We start from the raw sequence: 13,729 nt of genomic DNA, 5'->3' as shown, positions 1-13,729 counted from the left end.
TGCAAATCATGATAAGGACTATTAAAGTAAAAGGATGCAGAGCAAGAAGAGGAGCTAGTGGGATAAGATGTGGATGGCTGGTGAGAGACGTCTTCTCCGGGAAAATATCGGTTAAGACGAAATCAGATGGATGATAGGGAACCAGCCAAGCGGGGTAGAAGAGAGCTTTCCAGGCAGAGGAGACAGCATGTACAAAATTTAGGGCATCCGCTGGTCAGAGAGGAGTAGGGAGGACTGGGAGATCTTACAGAGCCCAGTTGCTTACGCTGGCTAACAGGCAGAGAGGAGGACCATTAGGAAGAAGACAAGGGACACTGGAAGTGGGACCCCAGTTCAAGCATCCTTGCAGTATTAAAGATTAAAGTGGAATGTACTTGAGGCCACTGAGCTGTACACTTAAATTTTATGTTATATCTACTTTACTACAATAAAATATATCACTGTGGACAGGAAACAGATGTTCCCCAAGCATTTGTTTGTTCAGTTGCTAAATCATGTCCGACTCTTTGCGACCCCAGGAACTGCAGCACACCAGGCTTTCCTGTCCTTCACCATCTCCTGGAATTTGCTCAAACTCATGTCCATTGAGTCAGTGATGCCATCCAGCTACCTCATCCTCTGTCATCCCCTTCTCCTCCTGCCTTCAGTCTTTCCCAGCATCAAGGTCTTTTCCAATGAGTTGGCTCTTCACATCAGGTAGCCAAAGCATTAGAGCTTCAGCATCAGTCCTTCCAATGAATATTCAGGGTTGATTTCCTTTAAGATTGACTGGTTTGATCTCCTTGCTGTCCAAGGGACTCTCAAACATACACTGTCATGAATACTGTTCCCTCCTATTTCAGACCCACGGGAGCCCCCGGGAGCGCTGAACAGTACAATGTGGGAATGGTCGGCACACACGCGCTGGAGACCTCTCATGCAGATACTTTCGGCAGCAGTATTTCAAGAGAAGGAACCTTGATGATAAGAGAAGTAAGTTGGTATAAAAACTGTATAGAAGTGTATTTCTTAATTTGTTTTTATATTAGAGCTTTCACAGAGGATGCTTACAGCATGTATTTTACGGAATGAAGGGTGGGGGAGGGAGAAGGGCCCATGTTTCTAAATGGTTGAGTGATTTTAATTGTCCACCTTCTTTCCCACATCCTTCCGAGCTTTTGCAGTGTGACTTAATCACATTAGTCCAGATTCTTCAGTGGAAGCTATGCAAATTCGAATATAGCATTTGGAAACCCAGATGTTTCCTAGCACAGGAAAACAGAAACGAATGGTTATTCAGATAGCATCAGTGGCCTTGCTGTGCCTCCTTCATCCCACTCCAGGTTTTATCTTTGTGCATTTTATGCAGAAAATGCTCTCTGGTTCCAAAAATGGTGATATCATCTTATCCAGTTAAATGAAGTTAAAAGACTGTTAAGCTGTCCTGGTGAAAGAACAAAGAAATAACCAGATGTATGTTAAAAAAAAAAAAAGCACCTTATCATTTTGAGTAATTTTGCTTTTTTAAACTCTAGGAGCGTTATTTTGGAGGGGCAGGGGTCACACATTTCCTTTCACCTGCCCCTCCAGCGTGCAGTGCTTCCCCATTGTATCTGTGCTGACCAGAAAGGCCTGGACATGTTAGGATCCATCTTTTCTCATTTTTCACTCCATCATCACTGTGTGAGTTTATCAGCAGGTCTTTTCTTAGAAGGAAATTAGTGGCTGGTGACGCTGTGCAAAGTTACTTGACCTCTCCCTGCAGCCGTTTTGTCATCTATAAAATTTCGTAAATAATAGTAAATGACTCACAAGATGATTGGGAGGATTCAATGAGCTAATTGCCTCAGTTCAGTCGCTCAGTTGTGTCCGACTCTTTGCGACCCTATGAATCACAGCACGCCAGGCCTCCCTGTCCATCACCAACTCTGGGAGTTCACTCAAACTCATGTCCATCAAGTTGGTGATGCCATCCAGCCATCTCATCCTCTGGTGTCCCCTTCTCCTCCTTCCCCCAATCCCTCCCAGCATCAGGGTCTTTTCCAAAGAGTCAACTCTTCGCATGAGGTGGCCAAAGTATTGGAGTTTTGGCTTCAGCATCAGTCCTCCCAATGAACACCCAGGACTGATCTCCTTCAGAATGGACTGGTTGGATCTCCTTGCAGTCCAAGGGACTCTCAAGAGTCTTCTCCAACACCACAGTTCAAAAGCATCACTTCTTCGGTGCTCAGTTTTCTTCACAGTCCAACTCTCACATCCATACGTGACCACAGGAAAAACCATAGCCTTGACTAGACAGACCTTTGTTGGCAAAGTAATATCTCTGCTTTTCATTATGCTATCTAGGTTGGTCATAACTTTCCTTCCAAGGAGTAAGCGTCTTTTAATTTCATGGCTGCAGTCACCATCTGCAGTGATTTGGGAGCCCAAAAAAATAAAGTCAGCCACTGTTTCCATTGTTTCCCCATCTATTTGCCATGAAGTGATGGGACCAGATGCCATGATCTTAGTTTTCTGAATGTTGAGCTTTAAGCCAACTTTGTCACTCTCCTCTGTCACTCTCATCAAGAGGCTTTTTAGTTCTTCTTCACTTTCGGCCATAAGGGTGGTGTCATCTGCATATGTGAGGTTATTATTTCTCCTGGCAATCTTGATTCCAGCTTGTGCTTCATCCAGCCCAGGGTTTCTCATGATGTACTCTGCATATAAGTTAAATAAGCAGGGTGACAATATACAGCCTTGATGTACTCCTTTTCCTATTTGGAACCAGTCTGTTGTTCCATGTCCCGTTCTAACTGTTGCTTCCTGACCTGCATACACATTTCTCAAGAGGCAGGTCAGGTGGTCTGGTATTCCCATCTCTTTCAGAATTTTCCACAGATTATTGTGATCCACACAGTCAAAGGCTTTGGCATAGTCAGTAAAGCAGAAATAGATGTTTTTCTGGAACTGTCTTGCTTTTTCAATGATCCAATGGATGTTGGCAATTTGATCTCTGGTTCCTCTGCCTTTTCTAAAACCAGCTTGAACATCAGGAAGTTCACAGTTCACATATTGCTGAAGCCTGGCTTGGAGAATTTTGAGCATTACTTTACTAGCGTGTGAGATGAGTGCAATTGTGCGGTAGTTTGAGCATTCTTTGGGATTGGAATGAAAACTGACCTTTTCCAGTCCTGTGGCCACTGCTGAGTTTTCCAAATTTGCTGGCATATTGAGTGCAGCACTTTCACAGCATCATCGTTCCTCCCCATGGAAAAGAAATGCAAAAAAGCAAAATGGCTGTCTGAGGAAGCCTTACAAATAGCTGTGAAAAGAAGAGAAGCGGAAAGCAAAGGAGAAAGGGAAAGATATAAGCATCTGAATGCAGAGTTCCAAAGAATAGCAAGGAGAGATAAGAAAGCCTTCCTCAGCGATCAATGCAAAGAAATAGAAGAAAACAACAGAATGGGAAAAACTAGAGATCTCTTCAAGAAAATTAGAGATACCAAGGGAGCATTTCATGCAAAGATGGGCTCGATAAAGGACAGAAATGGTATGGACCTAACAGAAGCAGAAGATATTAAGAAGAGGTGGCAAGAATACACAGAAGAACTGTACAAAAAAGATCTTCACGACCCAGATAATCACGATGGTGTGATCACTGACCTAGAGCCAGACATCCTGGAATGTGAAGTCAAGCTAATTGCCTAGAAGCATCCAATAAATGTTACCTATTTTACTTCAGTTTCTCCACAGCATCAGGCTCTACTTTTACTTGCTATCACTTCCCACTCTTCCTTTCTGAAACATAAACACATATCATCTGTCATTCCCCTTCTTTAGCCAGGATTGATTAGAAAACACTAACCACAAGCTTTACTCTCCAAAAAGGCAAAGGGCATCTCATTTTTGTAAGAAAGAAAGGAACTGTAGTTTTAGGATGAATAAGGCCTTTGAAATAATGATGAGCAGTAAAGCTATAACTGGAAGACTAGTTCGCAAAGCAGATTTCTAGAATTTCATTTTATGGCCTTGCTGAATATTTCAAGTAGACTTTAAAGAGCCCTTTCACGGAAGCCTGGAATGAAAAATGGACTTGGCTGCTGAAGTTGACATTGTGTCGTGCTGGCATATAAATCTCCTTGCGTGGTAAATGGATAATTTCAGTGGAAGTGTAGAGGGCTTCTCTCACTACACCCCGTCACCAGGGAAAACATAAGGGGAAATGTTCTGGACTGAGTTACTCTCTGACTCCAAATTAAAGGACTCCAATTTCTAATGTGGTTTCAGATTTGCTGGAACCTTTAGGACAAAGTCAATACCTTGACATGGTTATTTGGAGCCACATTTTGAGCTCAGTCACCAATCAAATGGCTCCGTAATATTTAAAGCATTCCAACACTACGACCGCAGCCAGTCACCTTGAAAATTGTGTTCACCAGTGTTGTATATAAGTTTGATCTATTGAGGACCCTATAATTTTTTTGTCCTCTGGATTTCTAAATTCTACGCTTTCCAAACACAGGCTTTTAAAATAACAACCTGAGTTGGAATCCATTTAAAATGTGTGTATTAAAAAGATAAATACAAATTAAAGTGTGACCAAGAGAATAAGAAAGTAGAAACTCTTAATGGTTCAGTTCCATAAGATGAATGTCAAGGAGAATCACTCAACTCAGACTTCCCTAGTGGTCTAGTGGTTAAGAATCCACCTGTCAATTCGGGGGGCACAGGTTCGATCCCTGGTCTGGGAAGATCCCACATGCCACGGAGCAACTAAGCCCGTGTGCCACAACTACTGAGTCTATGCTCTAGAGCCCTTGAGCTGAAACTACTGAGCCCAGATGCTGTAGAGCCCATGCTCTGCAACAAGAGAAGCCACTACAATGAGAAGCCTGCATATCTCAACTAGAGAGTAGGCCCCGCTCTCCATAACTAGAAAAAACACTGCACAGCACAGAAGACCCAGCGAGTTCAAAAACAATTTTTTTTTAAGAGAATCACTCAGCTCATCCTTCTCATAGGAGTGGATGAAATGGTTCTATAGGAATGCACTGGCTCCCCTGTCCATGGTCCTGTCGGAGACACAAATCCCCCTTGTAGCACACACTGCTGCCTTGCGGGTCTACCTTTCCCTCGCCTACGACCCCATAGGAGCTTTCTTTACTCACTCTCTAGAACACCACCACACCATCTATCATCTGCCACTTAGTCCATGGGGGACCAACTGCTGAAAGAGCTATTCTTATTCACAGCCCACTCTTCACCCCGAAGACCCCTGGGGCCTGGCTCAGCTTCCCTTCCTCCTAGAAGCCTCTTCATGGGCCTCTGTCCACAGCACCTTCCTCATTACCCAGCTGGTATCTCTCCAAGGTCTGTTCATGCCCTGAACCAGGATACTGGCTTACCTATCAAACTGTTTGGGTTATAAGTAATAGGGAAAAAGAAAAAAAAAGAATCCACTTCGAACAGCTCAAGAAAACAAGGCAGGGGACTTCCCTGCGGGTCCAATAGCTAAGACTCTGCACTCCCAGTGCAGGGGGTCCAGGTTTGATCCCTGGGCAGGGAACTAGATCCCATGTGCCCCAAGTAAGAGTTTGCACACCACAGCGAAAATCCTGAGTGCTGCAAGTAAGACCAGGCACAGCCAAATTTAATAAAGTAAATTTAAAAAAGGAAAATAAAGGCTGAGCAGGTATCAAAGATTGGGGAATAAGGATTCAGAGGTATTTCCTAGAAGGAATCAAAAGCAGAGAATGAGTTGGGACCCTGAGTAGAGTTAGAATCAGAAACTGCAAAGGGATGAGGAGCTCAGGCAGCTTCTCATGGGCTGGTCTCCGGCCCTCTTGCCGCCTGGCTCTTTTTATCCTTATCTCTGTCCCTCCACTTTCTCCCTTGTTCTCTCTCTCCACATACCAGGCTTCTCTTCTGCAACCTTGTGCTCTGATCTCTCCCTACCACGCCCCCCACCAACATTGCAAGGTGTTCACCACATCCCAGTTCAGCTGCCCAACAGAGACTGACTGGTATCTCTCAGACTAACTGGAAATTCCAATGGGAGTCTGGTTGTAGTTAGCTCAGGTGTCCTGGTCCATTCGATCAGCTGTGGCCAAGAGCAGAGCCACCCAGGACAGCAGTGGCCAGAGCACCCAGGCTCTGCCATAACACCTGGATTTCACCACTTACAGCCCATGTCACTCAGGGCAAGTTAATTGAATTCTTTACACTGAAGTTTTTCCATCTGTAAAATGGAGATAATGGAAACTAGCTCCTGGTGGTACTGTAAGGATATGGACCTAAAGTGTTTAGCACAGTACCCAGCATATACGGATACTCAGAACACTCCAGTGCCCACATGAAGAGTTAGTTAGGACTCTTTTAATGAAATCGTAAAGGACAGAGCTGCTGGTCATTTATTTTCATGTTCCCAGCAGAATACGTGGCACACAGAAGGTGTTTAATTCTAAGAGGGTGCTGGTTGAATGCACAAAAGGGTGATGACTCAGAGTGGGAAGATTCAGGGGTCACCGCTGAATTCCTTCAGGCTTCTCAGTGTCTGCACCATTTCCCCTGTGAGACTCTTCCAGTCTTTCTTTTATAACTAGTATGTCTACATTGAGTTTTGGCTTGAGACGGAACGCTGCTGATCCAAGAGACCACAAAACTCTAAAGAGACAGTGCATGATTTATGCTACTCGGAAGTTGTGCGGAAAACTGTGCAAAGCTTTTCAGCATTCCAACAGAAGTTAGCAGGACGGAGGAGCTACCCAGGACACATAAAATAGGAGACGATAAAGTAAATTAGAACTGAACCCCTTAAATGTCATTTAACAGATGAGATGTTCAGATGAGCACTGTGACAAAATGAGTCCAGAAAATGCCCCTCTCCTGATCAGTCATGGGCCAGGAGCACTGTGCCAAGAGACATGGAGGACAGCTTTCCAGTTATTTCTCAAGCTTCCTGGTGACATCAATTACATGCACCCCTTCAGGAACTTGGAAGTCTTTCGTCTTCCCCCAAAAGGGCCTCCTTTCACTTCAGCCAGAGGCAGGTGCAGAGCTTTAATTGCAAGACCAGGACAGGCTCCGGAAAGAAGGAGCACCAACCCTTGCCCATGCCAGGCCCAAACAAGGCAGGGAGGGTACCTGCCGTGCTCCTCATCGAGTCCTTCATGTTCAGCAAAATGCTCCACACTTAGTGGATATTCAGAAATGTCAGTCAAATGAATGAAAAAAAGAAAAGTCAAAGAAGGGAATTATTACTCAAATTAGGTCTCCTATAAGAAACCTCGGTGAGCCAGCCACATAAATGTTAAGTTAGAAAGTACAGTCCTGGACAGGACTACAGTATGGCCACTGGGAGCAGAATTTTCTTGCAACTCTGTGTTGCTTTTCTAAAATTTTTGGGAGGAGGCTTTGCCCTCCAGGGCAATGATTTCCAACCTGTTAAGTTATGCAGCCCTGTCAGTAAGACATCCAGGGAATGCCACATAATACAGTGTATTTATTTATTTGCAAATCATGCATTTGTCCTTTGGCACTAACATAGTATATATATTATAAAGTACCTTCAAAGGACATTGAAAAGGGGAAATTACAGGCCACCCTTCCCTTCGTGACTGCATTTATGCTGAGTCAGCACAGTCTTTCCCTGGTGTCCTGGGAAGAGGGAGAGAGGAGACGGGTAGGCTGGTGGGTGGAGGGGACGGTGAGGAGTGGTACAAGGACCTAACCAGAAATGGGAGGGATCTCCCAGGTCTTAGCCGGGAGGTTTGGGCCCCTGCCAGGACTGACCCAGCTGATAACTTAGTGGCCCAGAGTCACTCCCTCGTTCCCAGACCTTTGAGGAAGACTTTTCTTGGAGCACAGATTCCTCAAGGGCCTGACTGGTGCGGGCAGAAGGGCCCCAGCTTGCCCAGTCCAGAGCTGGAGGGGCATCCAGCCAAAGCAGACACACGGCCAGGCTCTGCTGCCTTCATCATCTTGGGCTGCGTGATCTTGGACTGCTTATTTAACATCTCTGAACTACAGTTAATAAATGAGATAATATTTGTGTGGGGGGGAATGGATGCTATAAACAGTACTTCAGATGCAGTGCTGGTCATGATGACTTCATTTTTTGGAAAAGTTGTATTGGAGTATAGTTGATTTACTATGTTGTGTTAGTTTCACAACGCTTTGTGTGGCAAAGTGAATCAGTTATACATATAAATATATCCACTCTTTTTTTCTTCAGATTCTCTTCCCATTTAGGCCATTACAGAGTATTGAGTAGAGTTCCCTGTGCTATGCAGTAGGTCATTATTTGTTATGTATTCTATATAAAGTCATGTGTAAATGTCATTCTCAGTCTCTCAATTATCCCTCCCCCATCATTTCCCCTGGTAACCATAAGTTTGTTTTCTACATCTGAGAGTTGATTTCTTTTCTTTTTTTTTTTAACCAGTTCCTGGCACAAGGCACCATAGTTGCTTACTGAGAGATTCAACATTAGTGATAGTGGATGTAAAGCCTTATTTTCAAATTATCTTTAGGTTGCTTCCTTGTTTTCTTTGTAACTCCCATCAGCTATGATTAGTTAATCATTGGTTTGACCTCACAGCTGACCAAGAACCCTGTGAGTTGGGAATCATCTCTGCATTTTCTAGAGTATCCTAGGCATGGATTATTAATGTTATCTCAGACTACTGCTTCTCTTCAGAGATGTTTTAGGTCAGGTTATTGTTTTTTATTTATGTCATTGTAACCTCGTGATGTGATCTGGTATGCACACAGACACACTGCAGAAGAGGAACATCATGTGTGGTCCCCGCCCAGCCCTGCTCCGCAGTTCACCTGTGGCATTATTATCTTCCCACAGGGCACCCCCACATCATATGTGCCCCCTGACTGCCCCTCGTGCAGGAGTATAATGCCCTAGGGTCAGTCCGTGTACTAAATAGTAGCAACCTTAACCTTTCTCTTACATGAAACTGAAACCTGAGTGTCTTCCCACACCCCAGTGGGACGGTTTACAGGCCACTGTGCCTGTGCTGTGTGAGGGATGATGTCACTCTTTGTGTGTTGTGCGCCCCCCAGCCGTCGGGAGAGAAGAAGCGACCTGGCCACAGTGACAGCAATGGCTTTGCCGGCCACATCAACCTCCCGGACCTGGTACAGCAGAGCCATTCCCCTGCGGGGACCCCCACCGAGGGCCTGGGGCGCGTCTCCACCCACCCCCAGGAAATGGACGCCGGGACTGAAGTAGGTGCTGGGTAGGAGCCACAACAGCTCTGTTCTCATTTGGAGATTTTGAGACCCCGGTCTCCTCAAGAAGGAGGTTTTGACAAGCTCCCAGAAACCTATTTGGTTGGGTTCTGCAGTCTTCCCAGGTGGCCCAATGACAAAGAATCCACCTGCAAATGCAGGAGACCCAGGTTCGATTCCTGGGTCGGGAAGATGCCCTGGAGAAGGGAATGGCTACCTACTCCAGTATTCTTGCCTAGAGAATCTCCATTGACAGAGGAGCTTGGCAGGCTACAGACCATGGGGTCTCAAACATTTGGACATAACTGAGTGACTGAGCACACATAACTACTTATGCATATACTCAAGTGGAGGCAGTGTTAGAAGCAGAGCAGTGAAAAGTTCACAGGTAGCAGCTCAACCAATACCTGTTTTTACAGATGAGAATACTGAGGCTCAGAGAGGTTAAGTACCTTGCCCAAGGCACACAGCTGGTTTGTGACAGACCTGGGACCAGAACTGGGACCTCAGTCTCTCAGTTGGTAAAGAATCCACCTGCAATGGAGGAGACCCCAGTTTGATTCCTGGGTCAGGAAGGTCCCCTGGAGAAGGGATAGGCTATTCACTCCAATATTCTTGAGCGTCCCTGGTGGCTCAGCTGGTAAAGAATCTACTGCAATGCGGAAGACCTGGGTTCAATCCTTGGGTTGGGAAGATCCCCTGGAGGAGGACATGGCAACCCACTCCAGTACTCTTGCCTGGGGAAACCCCGTGGACAGAGGAACCTGGAGGGCTGCAGTCCATAGGGTCGCAAAGAGTCAGACATGACTGAGAGACTAAGCATGTCTCTTAGGCTAGGGATGAAAACTTCAGCCTGTAGAGATTCCAAGGCCAATAACTGAGGTTCATATTTACATTAACTTAGTCAAACTAAATTTGACTTAGATGAAATAAGGTTGAAATGATTTGTTTATGAAAAGTAGATACATTCTCAAAGTGTTCATCTTCCTAAACTCTAAATCGCTCAAGAAAGGGAGAAATGGGATATTATCTTTCCTCCACAGAAAGGAGTCTGGGAAAAAAGCCAAAATAAAAGCAGACTGTTAGGCAGTGCTTGTGCATGTCCTTGACCGAGCAGGTTGGATGAGGTCATGCTGCTTGGTCATGTTTCACGAATGAATAGTCCTGTGAATCACCATAGACTCTGCTGCTGCTGCTGCTAAGTTACTTAAGTCATGTCCGACTCTGTGTGACCCCAGAGACGGTAGCCCACCAGGCTCCCCCGTTCCTGGGATTCTCCAGGCACGAACACTGGAGTGGGTTGCCATTTCCTTCTCCAATGCATGAAAGTGAAAAGTGAAAGTGAAGTTGCTCAGTCGTGTCCGACTCCTAGCGACCCATGGACTGCAGCCTACCAGGCTCCTCCATCCATGGGATTTTCCAGGCAAGAGTACTGGAGTGGGTTGCTATTTCCTTCTCCATAGACTCTACATGTATTTATATAGCATATGCACTGCTGTTTTTGATGTTGTCCAAACACTGAGTTTTTATAATGCACCATTTGGATTCGAAAGTTATAGAGCAGATGAACTTTATTTGTTGCAGGGAAAAGAACACAGAGCATTCTATTAATATTACAGCTTCGTGCACCGTGGACAGGTTTTTCCTATCTGAAAACCTCTTTGGGTACTAAGGAGGATTCTGTGTGGTTGGACTCTGCTTAAAATTCTGCTGCTTCCCCAGCTCTAAGTGGGAATGTTGGTACTTGCCACACCTCCTTCACAGACTTCTAAAGATTGAAGGAGAGGATGTCTGTGAAAGTGCTCTGTTTGGGAGGGGGAATCCTACCTTGGGAAGGATGAAATGGTTTGGATTCATAACATGAAGGGGAAATCTTGAATCAGATTGGGCTTTTGTGGTTTTCTCTTCATGTGTTTAGGGGTTTTGGGATACAGGTTTTATTTTTACATAAAACCTTTTTAAAAAATGAAAACTTAAAGACATTTATCCCCCCAAAAGATGTTTCTTGTGTTCATGTTTGAGGTTTATATTTACATTAATTAGAGGAGCCTGGTGGGCTGCAGTCCATGGGGTCGCTAAGAGTCGGACACGACTGAGTGACTTCACTTTCACTTTTCACTTTCACACATTGGAGAAGGAAATAGCAACCCACTCCAGTGTTCTTGCCTGGAGAATCCCAGAGACGGGGGAGCCTGGTGGGTTGCCGTCTATGGGGTTGCACAGAGTCGGACACGACCGAAGCGGCTTAGCAGCAGCAGCAGCAACAGATGAAATAAGATTGAAGTGATTTGTTTATGAAAAATAAAAATATATATTCTCAAAGTATTCATCTTCCTAGACTCCAAATCACACAAGAAAGGGAAATCTGTTGGTGATATTAAAAGGATTTGACAATAAGAGACAAAACAAAGAGATGGTTATTGAAACTCCTTTGGCAAAAGTCAAATGTAGAATATCGTGACATGAAGCCTTGAAAGTTTAGTGTTTCCTAGTCTGGTTCTGATTTCATAGTTGAACAGTGCTGTCCAGGCCCCTCAGTTTATTTTTTAAGTAGGCTGTCAAGGTGCCTGCAAGCCTCATATCTTCATGAGGTCCCTAGATAGAGCAAAAAGCATACAAGTATGAGTTGTTTTAAGGAAACCATCATGAGAAGGAAAAAAATCTTTATTCCCTGGAAGAAATTGTCTCTGAATTGCAGATTTTAAGGCTTCTTGAGTCAACACCAGTCCACCTGCATCACCAGGCCAGCATGAAAGGCCTCAAATGGGCCAGGAGGGAGTCGAGTGGCTCGAGTGTCCAGGATGAAGTGCTGCTATGTCCACGTGCTTACTTAACTCATTGCCAGTTTGTCTACTTTTCTTAAGACTACTTAGTCAGTGGGAGGTTGCTTTTACTTCGAGAGAGTGATAATCTTTCTGTCTCCACAGCTATCTTACCAGATAGTAAGGTACCACATGTGGCACTTAATGTCATTTGCTCGCTGCAGCTCTTGCAGTCTGATAATTCACGAACTCCTACCAAGATCTAGTGGTTAGTAAGGAACCAATACCAGGAGAAGCTAGAGAGAGAAGCACACACTTTGACTTGGTGGTTAGGGTGTATACAGTTGGATAGTTTGAAGAGTCTCTAGTAAGCTTCCCCTGTGGCTCAGCTGGTAAAGAATCTGGCTGCAGTGTGGGAGACCTGGGTTCAATCTCTAGGTTGGGAAGATCTCCTGGAGAAGGTGAAGGCTACCCACTCCAGTATTCTGGCCTGGAGAATTTTATGGACTATACAGTTTATGGGGTCACAAAGAGTTGGACACAACTGAGCGACTTTCACTTTCACTTACTAATTTTAAAGCCCAAGCAGAGTATTGTTAGCGTTGTTGGTTGCTGTGGTATTTACCTATCTGCTCTTCTTAATCTTCTTGCTTATTGACTAGTATGGCCTGGGGAGCAGCACCAAAGCCTCCTTCACCCCCTTTGTGGACCCCAGGGTATACCAGACATCTCCCACTGATGAAGATGAAGAGGATGAGGAATCATCAGCTGCGGGTAAGCTAGAAGTCCCCGATATTTTAGAAACAGCTTGCTTTTCCGTTCTGATATGGCCTGATAAAAAAAATTAATTCTTCATTCAGTAGTTTAGCCATTAACTGCTTAGGCCCTGTCTTAAAAGGAAGACTTTTAATTTTTTTATCGGATTCCTCAAAGTTCTGGGTTTTTTGGTTTTTTTTTTTTCATCTTTTCTGTTTTGATTCTGGTAGGAACCCAGAGGTATCCAGGGGCCCTGGGAAAAGCTGTTCCTCCGAGATCTCCAAACTCACCACCTATTTCTCAAAAGCAGTTTCTGGGTACAATGCTGTGCACGCCATAGATACTTAATAAATGCGTGTTGAGTTGTGTTGAGTTCTAGGTGTGTGCTTCCCACTGCAAAAGTCCGGCTGATTTAGAGGAGACTCTTGCTTTCTAGAATTCTGCAACTCACTAATCATCAGACTCACCTTAGTCCAGTTTGTCGATGGATAATGTGGCATTTCAAAAAGTAATCTTTCCTGCCTATATTACAGGAGATGGGGATGGTATATTTAATTTTATGAGATGAATATTAATTCCCCCAACTGCTCAAGTAGTGTCTATAAACCTGTTTTACTAATAGATAAAATACTGCTTTTATGAATGACTTGTACTTGATTCTACTAAAAAAAGTGTAAAATATTTATAGTTTCAGCATTTCTTTGCCTTTGCACACTAAACAAGGAAAAATCCTAGTGTTTTGAAGCCCCTTCTCCATGTCTCCATTGGTTTATATTTCAAGATGCCACTGATTTCTTTGATTCTTTTTCTCAAAGCTCTGTTTACTAGCGAACTTCTTAGGCAAGAACAGGCCAAACTAAATGAAGCAAGAAAGATTTCAGTGGTAAATGTAAACCCAACCAACATTCGGCCTCATAGCGACACACCGGAGATCAGAAAATATAAGAAGCGATTCAATTCAGAAATACTTTGTGCAGCTCTGTGGGGTAAGTTGGTGCTTGTAACAT

At 44.4% G+C, this 13,729-nt stretch overlaps 1 protein-coding gene across 11 annotated transcripts in view; it reads left to right on the top strand.

Moving 5' to 3' along the window:
* TNIK (TRAF2 and NCK interacting kinase) overlaps positions 1 to 13,729 on the top strand; it is a 405,472-nt gene that overhangs the window by 372,866 nt on the left and 18,877 nt on the right. For 7 of the 11 annotated variants that reach the window (XM_086394149.1, XM_086394139.1, XM_086394130.1 and 4 more), the window contains 4 exons: positions 843 to 972; positions 9,037 to 9,201; positions 12,629 to 12,740; positions 13,538 to 13,708. In XM_086394149.1, coding sequence (XP_086250275.1) covers positions 843 to 972; positions 9,037 to 9,201; positions 12,629 to 12,740; positions 13,538 to 13,708 — 578 coding nt within the window. Of the gene's footprint in view, positions 1 to 842; positions 973 to 9,036; positions 9,202 to 12,628; positions 12,741 to 12,952; positions 13,040 to 13,537; positions 13,709 to 13,729 lie in introns of all 11 variants that reach the window. The other 4 variants (XM_086394188.1, XM_086394181.1, XM_086394171.1 and 1 more) reach the window with 2 other exon arrangements.

The sequence above is a fragment of the Bos grunniens genome, chromosome 1 (genome assembly GCF_055505025.1).
Source record: "Bos grunniens cultivar Pamir isolate PY7600 chromosome 1, Bosgru_T2T1.0, whole genome shotgun sequence".
Taxonomy (NCBI): Eukaryota; Metazoa; Chordata; class Mammalia; order Artiodactyla; family Bovidae; genus Bos; species Bos grunniens.
Note: the sequence above shows the minus strand (reverse complement) of the source record. Positions and strands in the feature narration are given on the sequence as shown.